Source organism: Boleophthalmus pectinirostris, unplaced genomic scaffold (assembly GCF_026225935.1).
Source record: "Boleophthalmus pectinirostris isolate CB_2022bp ecotype Guang Dong unplaced genomic scaffold, ASM2622593v1 HiC_scaffold_16, whole genome shotgun sequence".
NCBI classification, from domain to species: Eukaryota; Metazoa; Chordata; class Actinopteri; order Gobiiformes; family Gobiidae; genus Boleophthalmus; species Boleophthalmus pectinirostris.
Genome location: NW_026571095.1, coordinates 11,524,747 through 11,550,784, shown reverse-complemented (window position 1 = coordinate 11,550,784; position 26,038 = coordinate 11,524,747). Strand labels below are relative to the sequence as shown.

General features: G+C 38.1%; 1 protein-coding gene across 1 annotated transcript in view; it reads right to left on the bottom strand.

The window, feature by feature from the left end:
* The window catches only part of LOC110159474 (adenylate cyclase type 1), a 72,413-nt gene extending 59,571 nt beyond the window's left edge, over positions 1 to 12,842 (bottom strand). The window contains exons 1-3 of the mRNA XM_020924035.2: positions 12,021 to 12,842; positions 1,521 to 1,670; positions 576 to 694 (exon numbers count right to left, since the gene is read on the bottom strand). Of these exons, the coding sequence (XP_020779694.1) occupies positions 576 to 694; positions 1,521 to 1,670; positions 12,021 to 12,629 (878 nt within the window). The 5' untranslated portion in view covers positions 12,630 to 12,842. The remainder of the gene's footprint in view (positions 1 to 575; positions 695 to 1,520; positions 1,671 to 12,020) is intronic.
* Between the last annotated feature and the right edge of the window lie 13,196 nt (positions 12,843 to 26,038).

The following is a 26,038-nucleotide window of genomic DNA, read 5'->3' as shown; positions in this document are numbered from 1 at the left end:
AAACTACTCTCATTTAATGTCATATTGAAAGAAAATCAAATTGCTCTGAGGTCATTAGTTGGACTGAGGGCATTTGGTTGGGGGCCCCTCCAGTTTGGGGGGCCTAGGCAACTGCCCACTTTTGCCTAATGGTAGTGCCGCCTCTGCAAACAACAAAACCATGTGTTATTCTGTATAAACTGCTAACCCTGTAGCTTAGCTCTGTACAAACATGTCCCAAAGTAGAATTAGTAGTATTCATTTGTCGGTTCATATTTCATATTTATTTTTTTGGACATGTTTAAAATCTGAACTTTGAACTGAATCCTGTTATTAAAACATAAATCTCAAATCTAATCACAATCCCAATGCTCGTCAGAATAATCCCAATAAAATATTTTTCCCAAATTGCACAGCCCTCATGTCACAACAGTCTCCAAAGCTTTAGGACACATTTGGTTAATCGTGTCTGGGCCCTTTTCTGCTAAAACCCTGGTGTTGTAGAATGGCTGTGAGCAGAATCTATAGGAGAGACAAGCTGCAATGCAAATGGGAGTCAGGTTCAGTGTCACAGCTGTGTGCGTGTGTGATGCTACCTGACGTTGTCGTGGCGCTGGATGTAGATTTTGTGAAAGATCCTTTCTGGGGGCTTCAGGAAATCCTCTTTCATCTCCATAGCGACGTTTCTGGGCAACAGGCTCATTAGCAGGCGCTCCTGTGTGTGCGTGAATAAAGCAGCATGACAAATACAAAAAGATAAGTGACTTCTCCTCTTTTGCCTTTGCACTGAAAACTTATCATGAAACAAAGTGATGGGGAAGGTGTTGGCAAAACCAGAGGGTATGAATATTTTTTAGAATAATTCTGAACTGGGATGGTACAATATGGCTGCTCTTAGTCCTGACCTATATCTGTTACTGGTATCGCTGCTGTGGCCAATAACAACTTTTGACTTTTTTTTTTTTTTTTTAAAAATCTCTTAAGGTTCACAAATTGATCTTCTTAAGTTTAATTTTAACTTAATAGATTATTTACAAAGACACAACTGAAGCATACAGGGGCACATAGAGCCTGGGGAGGGTTAGTAAAAAATAAAAAATAAAAATATTGGTGCCAAAAGTGTGCTACATTTTCAATACTGGACTGATATCTGGAGAAACCCTTTAATATCACCAAGACCAATAATAGCACCCATATCGTCCATCCCTAATTTTGAACCTAGTTAACTATGTAATGTACTTTTTCTTTTTCGTTCTATCAATTTCCTCCCACTACAAAATACAAACTTTAGAACACTTTGAATTATTCCTATCTAGAACACTATCACATTCAAATAAATCAGCCAGCCAAATACAGAAAGATTACCCACATTTCCCCTTTGCATTAAAAACTTATCATAACACAACGTGATAGCGATGGTGCGGGGCTCGCTAACCCCAAAGTGTACGAGAAATGTGACAGAAATACATAAAGCTTGGTGACTCATGCTGGGATCGGAGGGGGGTGTCTAGTCTAATTTTACCCCAGCGCCTGAGCCCTACCTGCTTCTCGTTCTCGTCCTCCATACGCAGTCTCTCCTCGATACAGTTGCGGGCCTGCAGGAAGGCCTTTCTCTGGGCGCGCTCAGTCAGGACGCGCACAAACAGCCCGGACAGGTTTACACTGGTGAAGAGCACCGTGTTTGCCACCAGCTGCACAGAGAAAGACAGTGTACACAGTGAGATGCTATTTTTACATGCAATATAGTATGGAGTAGTTTATGTTTTGCCCCAGTACTATACCTGTCAAGATAATTACGATATCAGCTTTCAATATATGAAAGCTGGTACAATATTTTTGGGGGTCAGTATTTATTGTGTGTACATTTCTGTTGCACTATTGGGAAATTTCTGTTTTTTTTGTTTTTTTTTTTGACTATTTGATGAGATTTAAACCATAAAAGGACTGATTACAGATGAAAACTAAGTAGTAAAGTGTTTGATTCTGCTGTATATTTATTGCAGCTCATCATTTTTTCATAATATTGTAGATTTAGAATATTTTTTTCTGGTTTAAATCTTCTCTTCGGTTAATGTGTCAGTATTGTTTATTGTCTATATTCACTTCAGAAATATATCGCACTTCAAAACTGCGACAGGCCTAAAAACTATATACTGTAAAGGCAGCTCTTAGGGTAAACATGAGATCACTGCCCAATGCTGGTGCGCTGTTAGTATTCTAGCCGCTGTTAAAATTACTGTAGATGCAAAACAGCTTTCTGGCCCCTGGAAGTTGAGAAATGTGTTTTTAAACTAGTAAAACCTAGTGGGACTGCTGCAAAACTGTTAAAATGAACTGTTCCATTTTTAATGTTACTAAGCTACTGTAATTAAAGACTTCACTTGAGTTGTGGGACAGCGTTCATGTTGTCCACTGTGATTTAAAGGGGCACTGTGTAAATTTTCTCCATTATGGCGTTGTTGTTTTGCTTGGAATATTCCACAGTATGGCAATAAACTTATCTAACTACCTCCATGGAGACAGGCCGACATCAGCGTTATCTATAACAACACCTGTAATTCACTCAATAGATAAAAGCTATACTGTGGAGCATTCCAAACACACCAAATCAAACATATCATAATTCAAAATATATGGTATTTCATTATGAATGTATGAAGCAGATAAAGGAGGAGATCAGTGGACTGATATTTTCTGAACAGTTGTTTGTTGCGCTGTCAGTTAGTGCGGTGAGTGAGGGAGCACAGAGCTGTCAGCCCCAGTCACTCAGGCAAAAAGAAAAGACAAATAATCCCTCGTTGTACCATTGCTACTGTGGTCACTAATCAATGTGTGAATACTTCTCTTTTTTTTATGTATAAAATAAAATGTTTGTGTATTGTTTGTTTTGGTTAATCATGCCTCGTAGAGCCCAAGAAAGCCCATTTAGTTTGAGCCTTTCTATTATTATTGTATTTAACTGCTCAATGTGCTTAAACGGCCCCTCTGGGATAAATAAAGTGATATTGATTTATTGATTAAAAACCCCATATAGAGCTAAAACAAACAAACAAAAACAAATGGGGCACAGATATTGGTCATGTACAGTCCTCACTGTAGAGCTGTACAACGTGAAACCTGTGTGGGTTTTACCTATAGACGGTATAAAGCTGTATAAAGTGGACTAAGGTCAAATTAAGCTGATGAGGCTAGCAGTTATAGGGGAGAATTTGGAGCAGAGTTCCATATTAGGAATAGGAATTGAGAGACAAAACATCAAAATAGAAATACCAGGATCATGTAAAGCAGTTTAATACAAACATTTTAGGACCAAAATGACGAGGCTCATTGCAGCAGGTATTGAGAGAGGGATGACAGTTTTTGTGTAAATTGGAGCCTATGACCAAGACAATTAAATTATAAACAATCAAATAAATAACTAACAATTGTTTATATTTTGCCTTTGAATAACGAATGCCGTTATCATATCTTTATTTTATGCACAGTAATATCCTGCTCTGAAAATGGCCGTGTCTCCATGCACTAACGAAGCAATACATTCCATCTGTCATTCAGTACATAATTAATGAACATCGTCTAATTTTAACTGTACTTGTACCCTTCTGATTTCGCACCAATTTCTTAACACAGTTTTTATGAAGGCCTAAAAAGTGAGAGAACATATTTCTATTTTTGGATCAGTAACATTTAAACAGTTGCATTTTTGTGCTCTAGGTTCATCCATCACGAGGAGCTATGACTTCTTTGAACCTTGCAGCCGCTGAAAAGAGAAGGACTGTTTGGCCTCACTGAGCTTGGAGACACACATGGACTGCACGATGTGTCCTACTCAAAGTTTGGTGACATGTGGCAAGGCATTTTGGACCATATGCTCAGTAAAAAGTCATTTCTGTTTTAGATTTAAAGAAAACAGCCTATTATGCAATCTTGTGACTCTAATTTCCTTTAACCAAGCTTTTGTCACCTTTGGATAAGTATTTCACATTTTCGAACTTTGGAAATTACACTTTATAAACTACACCTCCATTTCCAGTGAGGCACTTAGGCAATGGAGTTCCTTCTGCTGTCAGCAATGGAAATTAACAATATAAAAATAAACAAAGTCCTTCTCTTCCTTGAATGCTCAGCTAAGAGAGCCATGCGTTTGTTGACCGTAGAAGGAGTCCAGTGAGTTTATGGGCTTAAAAACTGTGCAGGAGAAGTTCAGAGTTTTATCTGTGACGCAATTAAACTGGCAAAATGTAAACTGTGCATTTTTAAGTGCTCAGAGAAAGTCACTCTGGACTAATGGAACAATGAAACAAGCGCGAATGAAGTAAAAATACAACTCCAGGTATGTTTTTGATGACAGTACAACATGGTTAAAAACTCAAAAGTAAATTCTGCATAATACTGTTTTTTTAAAGGTTTTGAGGCTCAATAGAAAAATTCAATTCAAATGATTAAATAAAGATTCTTCCAGTGTGGATATGCAGGGGAATGAAGATTGCTCAAACATGCATGAATCACTCTAAATACAACTTCGAGTGGGGAAATGAGAAGGGGAAAGAGTTATAACACGGTCAAAAGCTCTAAAAAGATGATTTTGCATAATAAGTCTCCTTTAAAGTGAGGTGGTTTTATTAATGTGATTTGCTTTTCATTTCGGATATGTCATAAGACAGAAGAGCAATACTGGCTCCTGTTTCTATCAGAGAATATCACACTGTGGAATCTCAAATCCACCAATATAGTCATAAAAATGCCAAAGCCCTGCCGCTGACTGATGTAGCCCCTAGTCCACAGTGTGTAATACATGTGTTCTTCAATTGGATCCTGTGATCAATAGTTCACTCCCTTCCCACTGGTTTTAAAGACGTCTTGTCAAGGCTTCAGAGAGAATGATAAATAATATGGAGGCGAGCTGCACTGTAGGTTAGTGCTGGTGAGGTGACTGTTAACAAGACTACCCACATCATATACAACAGCTCATCTTTCAGCTAAGGGAGCTCTATAAACGCATTACTTAGATTGGCAGGTCTGTAGTCATATTATGGACAGTATTGTGTTGCAAATGATTCTTCTACTGTCTTTAGGAACAGGAGGATGACTTTAAAAACAATATGGCATGAGATATATTACAATCTCTTGTAAAAACAAATCTAGATTTTCTTTTTCTTTATGAAATTATTTGTTAAAGGTGCACTGTATAATGGGGAATCAGCTGGAAAGTCTCCATGGCTGGAAGGTCCCCAAGATGGAAAGTCCCCCTGAATTTATGAAAGTTAGTTCATCTGTATACATATAAATAAAATAATTTTTAAAAATCATGATATATATTTTGTATTCATTTCACACATAAGTTACAATATTTCTCAACACATTTGTTCATACATACAAATGTGTCATGCAAAAATGATGTGGTCTCGAACACACATAAATACTCCACAAGTGAGGTAAACTGTCTCAGAAACTCCTGTGTTTTCAATAAGTGTGCCACAACTATTTTAGGATTTTATCTTTATTTCAATGAAATACATAATTAAAACCCTCCGAAAAGTGATTCTGAATGATTTTTGAGCAAATTCTGTAGCTTTCTAAGTTTCTTGTGATGCGCTGCTTACAAATTATATTCATGGCAAGCAGGTAAAGAAATAATTAATATTTCTTCCCAAATCAACAGCTATGCTGTAGGACATTAGCCAGGCTGGCACCACCTAGTGCCTCTGCTCAATTTAATTTCTCTTCAGCGACTAGGTCAGGAATCAGAGTATACTAGACGGTTTACAAGAACCCCGGAAGTGCGAGTTCGGGCACGAGCCAATCAACAATGAGCAACGATTCTCAAGCTCTGGTATTTAAAGCCAGAATAAAGAGAATGTTTGGTGAATTTTATCAAGGGGAAAGCCGTTATTGCCCTTCTTCCTACAGGATTTGGGAAAAGCTTTGGGAAGACCAAACAGCAGCGATTGGTTAAATGAAAAAAAAAGACCTGCCTATCGTCGAGCAAACAAATTCTAATGCTGCAATTCAGACAGTTTGTACGAAGTAATACCGGCTGATGAATCTAATAGATAATAGGACATGGGGAACAAGAAAAAAATATTTAAAATACAATTTCATAGTAAACTTATGCAAGCAAATGAGGATTATATTGATATTACGTACTCAAAAAGTGTGTGCCGCTTTAGAAAGATTAGTAAAATGACAAACAAGGATCAACATTTGGTCTGGCTACATTCACATTTCATTTTATCATGATATAGAATGCTGATTTTCTAACTCCATACATCACAGTGCTGGGATTTTCAAGCCAGGGGGACGCTCAAGCTATTATTTGTGTAACTTTTCTGCTGGGAGCCCGCTATCTTTTCGGAGCTCTTTTGGCTGACAAATCCAGAATGACATCTCTCTGTATTTTTTATAGAGATTGATATCAGTCTGGTCCCCATGCGCTCCTCTGTATGTGTTTCGCTCTCTGATTCAGAGAGATTTTCTTTCGGCCCCTTGTGATATTTTCTTCCTTTGTTTTTTCGGTATGTTCAGACCATGCGTGTCCCTGATTGGTTAGTCCACCTGTCAATCAAAACCATCTTAAAATAGGGAGATTCACCAAATCATCATCATCATCATCATCACATCTCACATCTTCGATAAGTATTGAAGAAGTGTGTATCCTGGATTCCACGCAAGGAGATCTTGTTTCCTTTTTACAAAATGTAGTTTCCTAACAACTAAATAAAAGCCATCTGGTCATAACATTTTCACATTTTCACTTATGTACAGTGAAGCTAAGGTAAAGAATCACATATAGAGGTGCTCACACTCAATTTTGCTTTTCAGGTGGCAACAATTGAACTTCCAGCCCTGTATTTCCCAAGACATCCAAGTCCCACACCGATGTTCTATTATAGGCAAATACTGCACCTGATGACACTATGACCGAGTGTGGTTTGGCTATATTCCTGTCTCTATGTTGTTACAGTAATGAGATATATTATTGAACCACGCAGGAAGCTAAAGCTAGCACAGGCCGAGCGCCTAGCAGCCCTGCGGGTGGTTAGTGCACGCCCGCAGTACACCAGGTCATGCCACTCAGCTCATCTCTAAGCTTAATGGATTATCTGTGGTCTAGCGTTACCGTCCTTCACTATGGCAGGTATCTCATATAGCCACAAACATACACGGAAAACAGAGTAATACAAATGAATCATGACGTGGCTAGACTCATCAGCGGTGGTGGAACAAGTACTCAATGTTGTTACTTAAAGGGCCCATATGACACTGTTACCTAATCTGTTATAATGTTGTTTCCTCTTCTCTCAAACAGAAAACACTGTTCCACCTTCTGATGTCATATGGTAATACAGGAAGTACTCTACACACCTTCACTAGAATCATTTGGATAACTTCAACACTGTAATGGATGTTAAATTGAAAACTACAGCTTCATGGCATCGCAAACAGAGCATTTTAAGCTTTAAAGATGTAAAGATGTAGACAGACTAGGGGTCAAACATACGAGAGTGAAACAAAACACAACTCCAGATATGTTTTTGATGAAGTAACAGCATTATAACATGGCTTAAAGCTCACTAGAGTCAGTTTTGTGTAATATAGGACATACTGGAGCAAGTATCACATGAAAAAATCTACTTAAGTAAAAGTATTAAAGCATCTATGTTATTAAGTTCTTTTTTCAAATCAAGAGTAGCAGTGCAAGGCGTTCTCTTTTTACAATTTTCTCCCCGTTCTGGGTTGGGATTGGATTCTTGAGGTCCAGGCCCTTTGGTATGATTCCCTCGTCCCGGCAATGCAAGTTGAATTGGAGATGGTTCCGGATACATGCCCTTTTTGATTCCAGTTGTTCTAATTTTCGGAATTCCTTGACACACTGTTGTCCATGACTTGAGCATAATAGTCCAGTGAGGTTCTTCTGATAATTTATGTCATTAGGTTCTTTTTTTCAAACTAAAAAAAAGAACCTAATAATATAAATTAAGTAAAAGTATTTTTGCACAGATTTTGAGATCTAATAAAGTGTGAAATATATTGATTTTGATAAAGATTTGTGTTTCATTTTGATCTATAGAAATAATTGAATTTATTTATTTTATTTTTTCTAGCAGTTTCTATTTATATATTTTTGTTTTCCCTAATTGTGAACATGTTAAAAAATAAACCTCTCAGCCTCAGCCCCTTGTGGGTCTCACACAACAATAAATACTATTACTTTTATGACCTGTTAAAAAATATGAAGAAAGTACAGATACCTGCTCTCAAATGTAGTGAAGTAAAAGTAAAAAGTATATAAAATGTACTTAAATAAAGTGAAGATACCTAAAATGTATACAGAAATGTGCACTATATAAATTTTTGTCCATCACCTGCTTGTTTCTACGGAGATGTCATTGCTCTGCCAGAAATATTCCACAGTTTGACATTAAATAGCTCTACCTTTTCAAGATTCTTTCAATTGCAGGTGATTTTATAGCTCTAAAACACCTAAAAAAAAAAAAAAAACATGCATTCTGACTGTGAGTGGGGTTGCCTCTTTACAGATCTGACTTATATCTTGGTCTGGTTTGCTCTCCATGATGATAAAAGGGTTTAATACCATACTGTGAAACATCTCAGACCAAGCAATAACGTCTCCATGGAGAAAAGCATTTAACGGACCCTCTACCAGAAAAGTTACACGATGCACCTTTAAGTAGAGTACATAACTACTTTTACTTTTACTTTGTTACGTTCCATCACTGCTGGTCAGATTGCAATTCCTGACTATACGGTGAAATGCACAATCTTTCATGTTGGACAGAAACACGGTATTACCCTTGAGGTTTTCCGATGGTGTGATGGATCTTTTTTTCCCAGCGCCTGATGTGTTTGCCAGATATATAAACGTGCAGACGGACACACAAACATGCTGGAGCTCCAAAATACACGCTTGGCTCTGTCCTCTTTTTGTAAATGGGAAGTAAATGCATGGTTAAAAGGTGCCCCGCGAACTTGGCCTACTTTTGGTGCTAGCAACGAACGTCACTCCGGTTCCCTTGTCTCCTCTGGGAATGTCACATCCTTACAGACCATGGGCGCCTGTGGAGTTTTTTTTTTTATGTATGTCTCAAAGATGTTGTGTAAATAGTGAAAATATTTTTGACTATTTGACTACTGTGCAGTTGTATACAGTTACATTTCATGGGACTACTGATGAAAAAAATCATCCTTATCAGCTAATTTTGTCATAGTAACAGACCAATTTATTAATGTGCACTGTCCCTGAAATAAATAAATACATGCATGCATTCATAAATAAGTTTGAAATAGTGTTGTAGTTGAGTTGTAGACAAGACCGAGACTTTTAAAGGCCGAAACAAAGACCAGACCGAGACCTGTCGAGACCAAATCGAGAACATTTTTGTAATTTTCGACTGTATTTTACAGTTATTTTTGGACATATATATCAAAGTTTTTATAAATCTATCTCCATTTTATCACTCGTCAAGTGTCAGACCTCGAGACCGACATAAGACCAAGTCCAAGCGTCTTCAAGACCGAGAGGAGACCGAGTTCAAACACAGTCGAGTTCAAGACAAGACTGAGTTCAAACGCAGTCGAGTCAGAGACAAGACCGAGTCCAAATGCAGTCGAGTCTGAGACAAGGCTGAGTCCAAACGCAGTCGAGTCCGAGACAAGACTGAGTTCAAATGCAGTCGAGTCTGAGACAAGACCGAGTCCAAACACGGTCGAACCCAAGACAAGACTGAGTCCAAACACGGTCGAACCCAAGACAAGACCGAGTCCAAATGCGGTCGAGTCTGAGACAAGACTGTGTCCAAACGCAGTCAAGTCCAAGACAAAACTGAGTTCAAACGCAGTCAAATCCAAGACAAGACTGAGTCCAAACGCAGTTGAGTCGGCGACAAGACTGAGTCCAAATGCAGTCGAGTCCAAGACAAGACCGAGTGCAAACACAGTTGAACCCAAAACAAGACCGAGTCCAAATGCGGTCGAGTCTGAGACAAGACTGAGTCCAAACGCAGTCAAGTCCAAGACAAAACTGAGTTCAAACGCAGTCAAATCCAAGACAAGACTGAGTCCAAATGCAGTTGAGTCGGCGACAAGGCTGAGTCCAAATGCAGTCGAGTCCAAGACAAGACTGAGTCCAGACACGGTCGAGTCCGAGACAAGATCGTAAAAAAAAACGATTTCGAGACCAGTCCCAAGACAAAGACCTGTCACGAATACTACAACACTAGTTCGAAACAACAATGGCACAGTGCGTTGAGTGTCCGTCCGCCTTTGAGAAGATAGTAGGTTCTAATCTCATAAAAATATGTACTGTCCTACTGTCGCTCTGAAAACAGACGTGGTCAACAGTTAGGGCATATGACATTTAAAAAATTGCATTAAAATTATCTATCGCCATGGAGACAAGCAGTTGATGCCACAAGCCAAGTTAGATCTGTGGAGATGCAACCCCGCTCACAGTAATAAACTTTTTCAATGTATTTGTATTGTATTTGTATTTTGAGTGATAAAAATGTGTAAATGCTAGATGTTTAGGTTTAATGCCATACTGTGGAACATTACAGGTAAAGCAATATCATTTTGATGAAGACAAGAGGGTGGTGGACTCTTCACCAGAAAAGTTACATAGTGCACCTTTAATGTATACTTAATTGGTGTTACATTTTTACAAACTTTGCCTAAGACCTGGTTTAGTTCTTATTTAGTCATAGTTCTTTTCTTGCTTTGTTCAGATTCAGTTTCAGTTCTTGGATAGTCCAGGCTAAGTCCTACTTTAGTCCTTGTTTATACCTTAATTTAGATTTTAGATTTGATTTTACAACTGTTTGGACGTAGTTTAGTTCATGTTAGGTCCTGGTTTATTACAAACTAGTTTAAATTATATGATCTTCCTAAATCTTATGAAAACTAAACTCTTTGCCTCTGTCCTGCACAACTCTTTCAGTACTTCCCTCGCTCCCGTAGTCAATCCACAACTTCCCAAGTCGAGCCAGAGCGGGAATGTTTTATGAAGCAAAGTGAGTCGTGACTGAATTACACTTTGGAAAACTGAGATCAAAGCTGGTGCAAATCCCATCAAGAGTAACCTCGGGGAGCTGTCCTTAGTGCTGAACTCTGAGTCTTAATACAATACAAGGGTTTCCCAGACTGTCTTCACCGGGGCATCCTTTCTCTCAATACTGAATAAAACATGACCGACTTCATGGCACTTTAAATATAGTCACTTTTTGCAGCCTCCCGTGCCACTCCAGGACGATTTGATGTCACTGAGTTCATACGAAACAGCTGCTATTTGTGTTGGTCTTATAGAGTTCTATTTTTGACTGCATATTTTTAAAGTATTATTGTCATATTTTGGTTCCATTTTCACTCTTATTATTCCATATTCAAGATAAAAGTTGTATGGCTTAATTTACAAAAACATTTAATCCACATGCTATGATTATTTTTATGTATTTAAAGGTGTAATGTGTAACTTTACTAGCGGAGGTTCCTTGACCTGCTTACTTGTCTCCAAGGAGATGGTATTGCTTTGCTGACTGGAACGCTCCCGAGTGAGGTGTTTAACTTATCTAGCTTCACGGATACAAGCCAAATTACAGGTAAAAATCTGTGGAGAGGCGACTCGGCTCACAGTGCAAATGTTTTTCAAGGTATTTTTGTGCAATAAAACGCATTTAGTTGAACAAACGATGCAACTAAATCTGTGCAAGACAGATTCTAACACGTGACAGACCCTCCACCGGAAAAGTTACATAGTGCTGCTTTAATGTAATACAGGGTATTTTCTGTGATGCATCTGGTAATGGTTAGACAAGGGATTGGAACCCGAATATCTGAAAATCTAAGGCCAAATTCAATACTAGACAAACTTAAACTGTGCTGCCATTGCTGATCCATCACCAGCCAGACTTCTATCTGAAATGGAACCAAATTAGGGCTAAACCAGGGACAACTTTGCACTTTTGGACCAATGGGGGTCAAGTGTCCAATGGAAACACAGATTTATACAGAGTGTGCGCACTTACTGTCCTCCACATTTTCTGCGTTTTGACCGTGACCGAGGTGGCGGTGACTATCAGGTGCGACACGGAGACCATAATCCCGAACAGAACTGCCAGCAGCGTCCGCACGGGGAGCAGGGCATAGGCGACGAACGTGACCAGAATGAGCTGCCACACGCCCTGCTCCGGGGAGGTGGGGGGTTCGATTCCCATGGCCCCCAGCGAGAAGGGACAGCACAGGAACGAGAAGGTGAAGCCGAAAAGCAGCGTCAAGTTGACAATCTGCTGGAGCTGAGTGACTTGCAGGTACTTGACGTTAGTTACGATGAAGAGGGAGGCGAAGATTATGCAGTGCACCGGATGGGACCCCTTGGAGATGGTGAGAGCGGGTCCGGATAGCAACTCCACCACGGCCAGAGTGAATGACGTGAAGATAAGCACGGCGAGGGCTTTTAAAGTAGACGTTTGTTCCAGTTTCAGGTTGTAGTTTTGGAACAACGATTCGAGTTCCTTGCAGTCGAACTCATCCTCGCACACGATGGTGGTTAGGGGTACACCCGGCGGACAGTGACTTCTCTTCCGCCTCGTTTTGACTTTCTGAAACGGTATTTCCTCCATGTCAGGGCCATTCATAAACTGAACACCTGCTCGCTTGGCTCAGGAAAATTCAGAAGGAAAAGGGGGAAGCCGAAAGCAGCGAGACGCACGTAGAGGAGGCGACTGCGAGCTGTCCCACATGCAAAAACGCGCTGACCGGTGGACCGAGAAGCGCCCAGAGACTATCCACAGGTTGAAACGAGATCCTCAGCCCCAGACAAAACAATCATATTTCACCGAATGACGAGACAGTCCCGCGGGAAAACGTACGTGGAGTGTTTTGGGCAGCAGCGCGCACGACGTCTACTTGTTCAGATGGTAGCAGCTTTTTGCGAGCTCAGATAGGATCACGCCTGCGCATTATGAGGTGAAGATAAGAAGACAGGTCTCAAGCTACTCACCGCGCACAGTCAAGGCGATCTGACTAGGCTACTGCGTGTGCCACCGCTTCCCACGTCTGACGGAGCACTGTCACCTATAATGACTGTTCTTTAGCGTCCGCCTACCCGGTTTCCTATGAGGCATCTTTCCGTCATTAGAGCACCGTCTAATTTCATAAAGAGGAGACCTGTCCCACTGTCTCCAGAACATGCCGAAAACATACAGGAAATATGTTTTATTTGAATATATGGGCAGCCAAATAGGATTACCACAAAACCCTGAGCAACAGAAACAGTGGAATCTGTTTTACGCGAAAGCAAGAGGTTAAATGTAACTTCAAACGTAATCATTTTAATTGAAATAACATTGTTTTATGACTGACTTCATTCCACATTTTTTCCGACTATAAAAGAGTATAGGTCTGCTTTTTTATTTATTTATTTATTTATTTATTTATTTATAGATGTTTGGGCTTATGGTCTTTTATTAGACAGGACAGTGAGAAGCATGAAAAGGGAGTGAAGAGTAGTGTTGTAGTCAAGACTGCACTAATCGAGACCAAGACCTACAGGGTCCCGAGACCAGGACAAGACCAAGACCTCTGAAGGTCGAGACCATAGACAAGACCAAGACTTTTAAAGGCTGAGATCAAGACAAAACCGAGATCAGAGAACAAATCAAGATCTCTTTGTGTTTTTTTTTTTTTTTTTTTTTTTTTTTTTTTTTTACATTTATTTGTATTTTACAGTTATTCTGGCACATATATATCATTGTTTTTTTTTTTTTTTTAAATAAATCTATCCTCATTTTATCACTCGTCAAGTGTCAGACCTTGAGACTGAAACAAGACCGAGACTTTTAAAGGCCAAGACTGAGACAAGACTGAGACAAGACTGAGACAAGACTGAGACAAGACTGAGACAAGACTGAGACAAAACCGGGACCACGACCCATCAAGACCAAATCGAGACCATCTTTGTAGTTTTTGACATTTATTTGTATTTTACAGTTATTATTTTGACGCATATATATCAATGTTTTTTTTTTTTTTTTTTAATAAATCTATCCCCAATTTATCACTTGTCAAGTGTCAGACCTCGAGACCGAGACAAGACCGAGTCCAAGCCCCTTCAAGACCGAGACAAGACCGAGTCCAAGCCCCTTCAAGACCGAGAAAAGACCAAGTCCAAACGCTGCTGAGTCCGAGACAAGACCAAGACCACAAAAAAACAGTCTCAAGGCCAGTCTCAAGCCCAAAACTGGTCTCGAGTACTACTGCAAAAGTGAAGAGTGTCGGGAGAGACATTCACAAATTGAGAGCCAGAGATTAATTTTATAATGCTGAGTTTAGCATGTGAGCTCTGACCAAACTACTATGCCATAATGCTTCACTTAGGACTAAAATGTATGCTTTGAATTGCCATCGCTATCACTCATTTTGGACAGTGGCAAATAGGGTATTGTAGGCTATAACCTAAAAAGTTCTCTTTTTACCACCTAAAAAAAAACATTTGTCCTTCTGAGTACCACTAGGTCTAAAACTGAACGATACTTGATCTAAACCAGGTCTTAAAAAGCTCTACACAATTGCTATATTATTTTTGACTTACATAAAATCTGGAACATAACAGGAGCACTTGAACCACAGTTTGAGAACCAATGACCTAACGCATGCACCATAGATACAGTTGAATCCTTCAGATAGTCCTGACCAAGCCTATATCCGAATGTTACTGACATGTTGTTCCAGTTGTCTCCGTGACATAGAAGGATGGGTCAAATGCAAAGGACAACTTTCCTACGCCAGGCCCAGGTGCATTCCAGTTTCAAAGGGATATAAAACATGATACGCTTCCATGAAATGGTATTATTTTAGATGCTTGAAATGAGTGCGCAAACATTTTTAACTGAGGTTCTAATGCATCATTTTGCCCCCGTGTAAACCCTGGCCCGACCACTGAAGTGTTGCCTAATTTAACCTAAACCTTGAATTTACATAATCCTGTCATGTGTCTCTGATTCGGTCTGTTACACACATTTGAAAGTTATTATACTTTTAAATCTTTTTTTGCAGAAGTGAAAAAGAAAAGAGAATAGATATAACTAAACTTAACTTTCACAATTGACACTCTGTTCTGTCTGAGGCGTTGTTAGACTTTAATCTGAGCTTTCTTTTAACACAATCTGAACTGATTTAGCTGGAACTACAACAGGTGAGATGGATTTTGCTGTTAAACAAGTCTCTCACACATAAAATTACAGTCACAAGCTGTTTAGCATGAGCCAACAGTTTTTCAGTCAGTCACTCTCACCTTTTTAATGAAAATCAAACACCTAAACAGGACCATGAACACTCACACCGGCTCCTGAAAATGCGCTTTTTGAATCCATGTTGTATTTTTTCTTTCAGATCATCTTAAAACTTTTTTAACAGTATTTCCTAATGTGTGCATTGTGTCACCATGGTAACGCCTACATATTGTATCCCTAATGGTGGAATGTTCAGAAAGTTGAACAATGGAACTTGGTAAAGAAGGACATCAACACATATTTGAAGAGTGTATAATATGCACTGGCGGTTTCATGACTCTCTCTGACTCTTCTCTGGCATAGAGAGGTTGGCAGTTGGCATAGAGCGGGCTAACATGGGTGCATACCATTCATCTTGTGATTTGCCACAGACTCTAGCACCAGCACGGGCATCCTTTTGGCATCCTTTCCGCATTCAGTGGGCGGCGTTTCTCATTCATTATCAGGGTGAGATTAGTCATTTGTCAGTCTGCCATGGCACGTGTGATTCCAAGAGACTGCAATGGAAATGTTTGGGTAAATATGACCATAAAATGTAAGTTATAGGTGATATTTAAAAAGATTCTAATATGGTGCACTATGTAACATTTCAGATAACCTGTTTGTTTCCATAGGTAGATGGATAGATAGAAACAGTTGCACACACTGCTGGAGAATGGTTATGGTTATGGTAAAAAAAACATACACACTGCAAAAAAGCAATATAGAGGTAAGTTAAAATGACTTAAATTAAGAGCTTTTTACTTTATTTGAGTAGATTCAACTTGACAAGTCCATTTATCTACCAATGGAATAAGTGTGTTGTTGTTGTTGTTGTTCAAGCAAGATTTCGATTTTGTTACTTGTTAAGTGCAAAAAGTTGTTGTTTTTCTTATCGTAAGTGTAGCAAGATATTTTTATTTCATTTTAAGCACAAAAAGTCTTCCATTGGTAGATAATTTTACTTGTCATGTGAAATGTACTAAAATTATGATAAAACATTCTTAATTGAAGTAATCTGAACTTGTAGGGAAGTTAGGAAGTTTGTGTATAACATATTAACAAATAAAATAAATTGCTTTTCTGGTATACAAATATTAAATAAAATAATAAGGCTGACCAAAAATGTCCATCCCTGGGTTTCTATGGACTGTTGCCACAATTTAAAACTAAATATTATATCTTCTGAATCGGAAAAAGTCCATAAAATGTAGTAGTAGTTTTTATTCTGTCATTTTGCAGCACTACCAAACAAAACAAACATAGACTACAACCCCATAGATCATGACCGAATGGGTTTAGGCCAGGGGTCTCCAACATTTTTCCTCAGGTGAGTTACCTTTACAAAACAAAATTTCCAGAGAGCTACTCATTTTTGCAATGGCAGGAAATATGGTATACATAAGAGCCATGGCAAGAGTTAGATGGGGTACTATTAGATCAAAAATAAATCAGTGTTTATTTATGAGTGCACAAAGTTAGGCATCAAAATGATAGATTTACAATAATAATAGGCATTTCATTCAACAAATTTTAGTTATTTGAGACAATACTGCCTTTTATTACTGCTGCTAATACTTGACCTGACTTGAACTGCCTTACAGTACCTGCTGTACACTAGTGTTTTCAGATTAATTTATTTATCTGTGGTTACTGTAGTGATTAGAGATGTTCTTATTTGTTGTGTCTGTGCACGTAAATGTTGTCTTGTACTTTAATGTTTGTCCAGTCTTCTGAACATGTGAAGAAATTGACAATAAAGGTGACTTTGAACTTTGAACTTTGAATATGTATAATTCAGAAATCCCTTGGCGAGATACTTGTAAGGGGGTGGAGAGCTACTCACATCTCCCGAGCTACAGGTTGGAGACCCCTGGTTTAAGCTGAAGTAAAAAGTACTCATAATGCCTAACCCTTTTAAAAACTGACAAAATTTCAAGAAAGACAGGCATTGTATGAACAGCAAGTTTGCATTTACAATTTCACTTGAGACTTACTGTATATAAGAGACAAAATATAAATTAAAACAAACAAAATTGAATCCATACCAGTAATTCATTCATTCCAAATTCATTACAAATGTTGTAAATAACAGGAAGGTCTTGAATTATCTAATTTATTGTCCTGGACTCCATGTTTGGTTTGCCTTGAATGTTCTAGCCTGATTCATCAGATGATTTCACTTCGTTTCACTTCATAAAAAACATCTCATCTTGCAGCGTTAGAATTTGTTCCTTCAACGGTAGGCGGGTACTTTTTATCATTTAACCAATCGCTGCTATTTGGTCGTTATGTATGTAATGCACAACTAATGGAGCTAACAGGTATATTAAGCTTTTCCCAAATCCTGTAGGAAGAAGGACAATAACGTCTTTCCTCTTGATCAAATTCACTAACCATTTTCTTTGTTCTGGCTTTAAATCCTCAATCTCAGGAATCGTTGACAACACTGAATATACGCCTCTTCGCTGATTGGCTGGTGCCCGAACTTGCACTTCTGTTGTTTTTGCAAACCGTCTATAGTATTTTGATTCCTGACCTAGTCGCTGGAGAGAAATGAAATTGAGTGTAGGCACTGGGTGGCACCGGCCTGCCTAGGTAAATGTTGTCCTGTACTTTAATGTTTGTCCAGTCTTGTCTACACATGGGACAGAGAGAAACATAATTTTGATACCTTTGTATGTCCAGTACCTGTGAAGAAATTGACAATAAAGCTGACTTTGAATTTTGAATTATGAATGTGTACAATTCAGAAATCCCTTGGTGAGCTACTGATAGCTACCCGAGCTACAGGCCGGAGACCCCGGTTTAGGCTGAAGTAAAAAGTACTTCCAATGCCAAACTCTTTTAAACAATGACAGAATTCCAAGAAAGAAAAGCATCGTATGAACAGCAAGTTTGCATTTACAATTTCACTTACGACTTACTGTGTATATAAGAGACAAAATATAAATTAAAACAAACAGAATTTAATCCATAACGGCAATTTATTCATTCCAAATGTTGTAAATAACAGGAAGCTGAAATCATTGAATTGTCAAATTTTTGTCCTAGACTCCATGTTTGTGTTGCCTGGAATGTTCCACAGTATGACATTAAACTTCTTTTTCTATAGAGACAAGTACAGAACACCATAAGCCAAAATTACAGATCAGATCTGTGGAGAGTCTGCGGAGGAATACATGTTGTTTCAAGGTATTTTAAACAATACAAATGTCTGTCATTGAATAAATTGCGAAAACGAGCGTACCCTCCTCCAGAAAAGTTACATAGTGCACCTTTAACTCAACACTAACATACCGGTAAAAACATATGAGTAACACACGTGAGGTTCCTAATCTCGTAGCTCACACACAGGAGAGTAAAATTTAGAAACCTGACCAAGAAACTGTGCCTAAAATAAGACCCATTTCCTGATAAAAGCCTGGTCCAGCTGTGTGAATGTATTTTGAGCAAGCAGAATTCAGAGCACGCTGCTGCTGACGGTCTATTTTCAAAACTAGAGCTGTATCAATGAGTGCCTCAGATCTGCAGCCAAGTTTAGAACAAAGATTTTTTTTTCTTTTTTCAAATTACAAAATTCCACTGCACACAGATCACTGGCACATACTCAAACCATCAGTGACAATCAAACTGTCAATTGGTTAGACTAGCCTTCAAATTATTTCTATTCTTCAGTTTGAGCTCATGTGGGTTTTAGTGGGATTTTAAAGGATCAGAAACAAAGACCATGGAATAAACTGCTACTGGACACACTCAGAAACAGACACGGGCTTTTGATAATCATTACAAGGGAGCTGACAGGTTTTCAAACAAACGGATACTGTTGTATACAGAAGGGATACTGCTACTGCTAAGTTTGTCATTTAGTGATGTTAATTACTATTTAATGTCCCTGTAGTATGCTAACTTTCTTTTATTAGTTATAATGTTTCCTCATCAAAAATATATCTGTGGTTTGTTTCATTCACACATTTAACACACAAATCTGCATATTTATAGCCTGATTCACCAGGCTATAAATATGTTGACCTCACAGCATTAGGATTCATTTGCTCGATGGTAGGCGGGTACTTTTTTTTATTTAACCAATCATTGCTATTTGGTCATGACGTATGTAATGGGCAGCTAATGGGGCTGACCGGTATATTAAGCTTTTCCCAAATCTCGTAGGAAGAAGAGCAATAATGTCTTTCCACTTGATAAAATTCACCAAACATTCTTTTTGTTCTGGCTTTAAATCCTTCATCTCGGGAATCGTTGCCAACACAGAACGTATGGCTTTGTCTACATCCATCTTGACCGCTTTGTTTACTGTTGTGCTGTACCACAAAAGCAACCCAGACATGGCTTCACAGCTCTTCGCTGATTGGCCGGTGCACAGTCTAGAACTTCTGGGGTTCTTGTAAATCATCTAGTGTATTCTGATTCCTGATCTAGCCGCTGGAGAGAAATTAAAAAAGAAATTAAATCGAGTGGAGGCACTAGTTGGCGTCAGCCTGGCTAGCATAATTATGCTTAGTTCTTCTCTCAGATGGAAAACACTCTGCTTCAAGAAGTGATGCAAGAAGTGCTCCACTGTGTTTTTAAACTGTATACACTTTCACTAGAATCATAGCCCTGGAATAGCCAGTCTACTGAGCTAAAGTTAAAAGGTAGAGTTCACTTGAAAACTACCACTACATGACATCACAAAATGGAACGGAGAATTTTGAGTGTTGGACAACTAATAATAAAGGGTAACATGCATAAATGAAACAAAACACAACTCTCGGTTTTTGAAGACGTAACAACCAGAGGTGGGGACTTGCAAGTCATGACTTGGGTCACTATTTTTAGGACTTGAGACTTGACTTGATAACATGGACTAAGACTTGGGACTCGACTTGGACTTGAAGGTCAATGACTTGGGACTTGGCTCAGACTTGAGAAGACTCGATGCTTCTCCTAAAAATATGTTTTTAGAAAATACATTGCTCTTTATAGTTGATTAATGCAGTGCTGAATTTTACAAGAACAAACTGGAACATGTCTCTCTCACTTCTGTTTGGTACTTAAGATGGAACTGAAGTACTGTGATATGTTATCCTCAAATGTACTACAGTAATGTGTAGTGATATGCAGTACAATACAGTAAAACATGACAAAATAACTACTATTAAGCTCTTTTAAATCTGAACTATTTCTATTCTGACCATAATGATTCACACTAAAATCTTGTCAAGACATTAAAAAAAGAAAGAGTTACATTTTTTCAACTCTTATATACATACTCATATATAAAAATACAGTGACTTTTTACGAACAAGTAAGTTTAAAAATGTAAGGTGCAAAAATCTAAGCTGTATTTGTTACTTTGGTTTAAAGACTTGAAATAACTTGAAATTGAAAGCAGACAACTTGGACTTGACTTGGACTTATGGGTCAGTGACTCGAGACTTGACTTGGACTTGCTTGTATTTGACTTGAGGTCAAAGACTTAAGACTTACTTGAGACTTGCAAAACAACAACATTATAACGTGGCTAAAAGCTCACAAGAATCTATTTGGTGTAATAAAGGACCATTAAACAGCTAATGTCTGAAGCCCAGATTTGTCCCTTGAAATATGTTTTGCGCACTTTCATCAGAATAGTTTAATCTAACCCTAACCCTGATGCCAAAATTGTGTTTTCAGGTGCTGTGTGGTTTGCAGTGGTCCAAAGTTTCTGAACATCCTAATTATTCACTACAGTGAGTTTATACGCAACTTTCAGAGGCCAGAATAGAGATTTGTTGCTACTTTAATACAACTAGCAACAACTAGCATGATAATTATGCATTTCCTGATACTTGGACAATAAAACACTTTATAATTAGATACAGACAGTACACAGTAGACTTATTTTGACCTTAGAGCTGCTTATACGTCAACAATAAAGGCAAGGGTTAATGTTTTGCTCAAGGACACAATGACCATATGCACTCTAACCTCTTAGCTGCTGCTCTTGCCCCTTACTAAAGACTTTCAGTTGCCCCTGACATAGTGCCTTGTTGGAGATCTATTCTCTTATTTGGTTTTTACAATGTCACCCTTGCCAATAGGACTATAAAAACAAGATGAATTGATTTGCCTGCAACATAAAAGAAAATACGATTCACTTTGAGGGAACATTTCTAAAATTACACTCACCAACTTATTTGCTTAAACATCCCACATTATGCTTTTTTTGATCTATGTTCTATCTAAGTAATGGTACAAAACACAACTCCAGGTATGTTTTTGATGAGATATTCTAACACGGCTTAACTCTTTCCCCCGTGAAGACGAGATTTGACGACCCTCCCTTGCTTCCTTAATGACGTCTTTTGACACCTCCGCTGTATCACTAAAGACGTGATTTGACGACCATTACAAATGGGTCAGTTTTTCACATGTAATCAGAGGCTGTGATAGGTGGGGGCCACTACAACCCATACATACGAATATATGTATGGGTTGTTCCAAGTAGGCGTCCAAGGGGGAAAGACTTAAAGAGACAATTTTGTGTAATATAGGACCTTTAACAGATCACCTTATGGTTCAAACACTAAAGTTGTCAGAGTACTTTCTAGTGTTAACGTATCTCATTACTGGTCTGATACAAAATACTAAAGACATCATTTTGAGTCCCTTGAACAGTGTCATTAATCTTACATTGCTTTTCTGTCTGGGCTATGATCAATATTTGAATATTCCTGGTAAGCGATGGTGTTTCAAATTCATCTTAATAACGAGCGCTGCGGAGACATGACGCCTTGCTTCTGATGCAAATGTCAAACTGCGTTACGACAAGATGAGAATCTGACATTCAAATTTGCCATTTTGTATCACCCAGCATGCTGATTTGGAAGTTTCTCTGTGCTAAAAAATATACACTAAATTCCGAAGCATTTCTTTTACATTTGGTATCTGTCTGGTATTTGTGATGTTTTTACCCATTCTTCTTTTTCAAGGTTCTATATTATACAGAAGTGACTTTGGTGATACATGTGAGAATGCTGTTACCTCTTAAATACAAACCTGGAGTTGTGTTTTGTTTAATTCACACATGATTTATAATAATCCTGTCTACATCTCCAAAGCTCAAAATGCTCTGACCCACCTTGTCATGTCATGAAATGGTAGTTTTCAAGTTAACAGCTACCTTTTACATTTTGTTTACTAGAAATTGGCCATTTCAGAGCTGAAATTATCCAAATTATTCTAGTGAAGGGGAGTTTAAAAACATAGTGGAGGACTTCCTGTATTACCACATGACATTACAAGGTGGAACAAAGTGTTTACTGTTTGAGAGAAGAACTGTATGTGTTGAAACAAAACACAACTCCTGATGTGTTTTTGATGAGGAAACAAAATTATAACATAGATCAGAAAACAACATAAAATGGGCCCTTTAAGAAGTAGCTGTAACCTCTGGATGTGTGGGCCTGTTATTATAATTATGTATATCTATGAGTTTAAATGTTCAAGTATCAATGATTCCATGTATTAGATTGGCCAGTTTATTTGACTGAACACATTTTTATTGTATGTTGCTTTTGTACACTATGTAACTGTTCAGGCAGAGGGTCCACCACCTGCTTTTGTCCATGGGGATATTGTTGCTTTGCCTGGTATGACATTAAACTAATTTATTCAGTTAAAGGTGTTTTTATTGCTCAAAAATATCTTGGAAAAAAATCATTCTTTCTGTAAGCAGGTTTGCATCTTCACAGATCTGACCTGTGATTTGACCTGATGGCATCACCCACTTGCCTACATGGAGATAGATAGTGTCGTAGTATGTAGCCACGAGACCCTTTTTTTTGCGGTCTTAGTCTCGTTTAAGACTCGAGCACATTTGGACTTGGTCTTGTCTCGGATTCAAGGTTTGAAACACAATGAGTGCAATCATATTTCATTGCGGCCGCTGTTGTCGGCAATTAGGAAAACAGGTTAAAAATCCTACCCACTTTCTTTACTTGCTGTTTTCAAAAAAGTACCAGAGGTTTAATGAAAACTGTGGGTGAGGGTCCACAAAAGAGTTTAAGTGCAGCACAATTAGTTTGGCTTATTTTAAGCGCAAATTAGCATTAATCAGATAGACTGGAGATAGATTTATAAAAAACATTGATATATATGTGCCAAAATATCTGTAAAATACTAATAAATGTTGAAAATGGCAAAGATGGTCTTGACTTGGTTTCAATAGGCTGTGGTCTCAGTCTTGTCTCGGTCTCGACCTTTAAAAGTCTTGGTCTTGTCTTGGTCTCGACCTTCAGAGGTCTTGGTGTTGTCCTGGTCTCTGGACCTTGTGAGCAGGTCTTGAGTTAGATTTGTTTAATGAACTATTTTATTTATTTCAGCGATTTCAGCATGTTTTATTCACGCTATCATTCATTCAGAAAATCCTCAGTGTGGTTGAATTTGCAATTTTTTCCGTAGCAATTTATCACACTTAAATTTTGCTGGCTGCCGTGATGGGCCTTCTTGACCGCTTGACCTTTGAACTATCGAGCAGGGCATGACCTCAGGTGTAAGCATGCAGTCACACTTACCTGAAAAACAACGAGCGAGAGTGAAAGAGAGAGAGAGAGTTCCTATGGGAGTTCACACCGCACAATGCTACACTCCAAGGACATCAGACAACAAGAGTGGCGCAACGCTAGCACACGAAATGAAAAAAAAAAAAGGAATAGAAAAACCGGGAAGAAAAAAATTGAAAACATGTCCTCTTTTTGTGTCTGCAGGTCTATTTCTGGCGCTGCAGCTGAGAGGCATGAAACAGCATGCGGAACAGTGTAAATGTGATGATTGTGTGTCTGACGTGTTTGCATTCTTGGTATGAAAAGCAGCAGAGAGGAGCTGTCAGAATCATTGTAAATATTTGTGGGCTAACCAAATAGAGAAACGCCAATTCGGGAGCTGGTATGGGCAAGATAATCAAAATGGAATGGTAAAGGAATTACAATTACAGATTTTAAAATGTACAACAATAAAACATGTTATAAATTGAATGGTAATTGTTTATACTATTTATTTATTTATTGTAATAAAGTAAAGTTTGTTGTGCTTTACATACATATTTTAAAAGCAATTCTTAGGTCAAAATGAAACTGCTGTGCATAAAGTGTTTTAATGTCCAAGAAACAGGAGGTAAGCGTGCACTGTTAGCATGCTGGTTATTGTCAGCATTAACATGACTCTGTTTGGTTAATCGCACTACAGTAATAATTTGGATGTTAAGTGTGGAATGTGTTAGGAATACATTTGCAAGCTTTTAGCCATGTTATAATGCTGTTTCCTTCTCAAAAACAAACCCGGTGTTGCGTTTTGTTTTCACATGTTACCCTTTATTATTAATCTGTCTACATCTCCAAAACTCTAAATGCTCTGTTCCACTTTATCTTTAGTTTAAGAGAGATTAGCAATTCTACGGCTGAAATCACCAAAATGATTGTAGTGAAAGTGTACAGAGTTTAAAAACACAGTGGACTACTTCCTGTATTACTACATGACATCACAAGATGAAAGTGAGTGTTTTCGTTTTTGGTGAAGAACTTAGAATAAATATGCAGGGTTTGTGTGTTAAACATGTGTGAATGAAACAAAAAAAAGTCCAGGTATGATTGTGGTGAGAAAACAACATTATAACAGATCAGAAAATAGTGTAATATGTGCACTTTAACTAGGGTAAGATTAATTAAGTAAAACTAATCAAAGTAATAAGATATAGAAGTTGAATTTGAGTGTCGTTTGCTATAATCAAATTAACCAGTGGCTTTTCAGTGATATGGGAACTCATAGCAAAAAAACTAATGATACTGATGAATTTAGTCAGATCAGACTTAAGTGCCCTGTGGGAGTTTTGTGCTTTGGCTGACAGAGAAACTCAAAGTTTGCAAAGTAGTCTGCACTCTCAAAAAATAAATAAATAAATAAATAAAAATCCTTGAATGGCAATGCTGTTTTGATGAGTTAGCATGTTTGGAGGTTAGTAACCACAATATTGATAATTCATTATGTAAAATATGTTTATGACAAAGACAAATCTATTATGTAGATTAATAAGAGCAATATTCTTCCTCTGCAAGCTCACACTTCACTGTGATTGGTTAAAGGCATCTGTCAATCACTCAGAGAACTATGAAGCTGACCAATAGAAGAACTGGGTTTGGGCATTGCATGTGTCTGTGTTTGAATATAGAACTACATTACATAGAAAAGCCCTGAATCATGTTATAACTTTCCCCGTGTCTTCTTAATTTATTCTTATTTGGTTTTTTTTTTTGGTTTTTTGCCTTTTACTTATCACCCACCGCTTACACACACACACACCAGTCTGATTAAATGGCACGTTTAAACTTCAGCTTGAGTTCTTACCCCACCAGTTTAGTGCTTTTTGTCACTTTGATTTTAAACCATGATGCAGAAACAACTTTTTCATGTAGTTGTTTCCACAGCTCCAATCTCTGTCCCTTTGGTGCTTTTCCCCTCTCTTGATAACGCTCCATGACATTGAATTTAGTCTGGGATAATGTCAGGAAGTTGTTTTCCCATGATTCTTAGCAGACTATGTACCTGATTGGTCAAAACTTGTGTCCCGGTCAGTTACTTTCTTGTTAGCTACTGTAAATTACCCAACAAAACATTTCACAAAATTCATGTATCTATCACAAATTTTCTTAATTATTTGAATGTTCAATACACTACACATTATAAAAAGCATTTAGCTTGACCAGAACAAAAAAGCATCAAGTATAAACCCTTAAAGG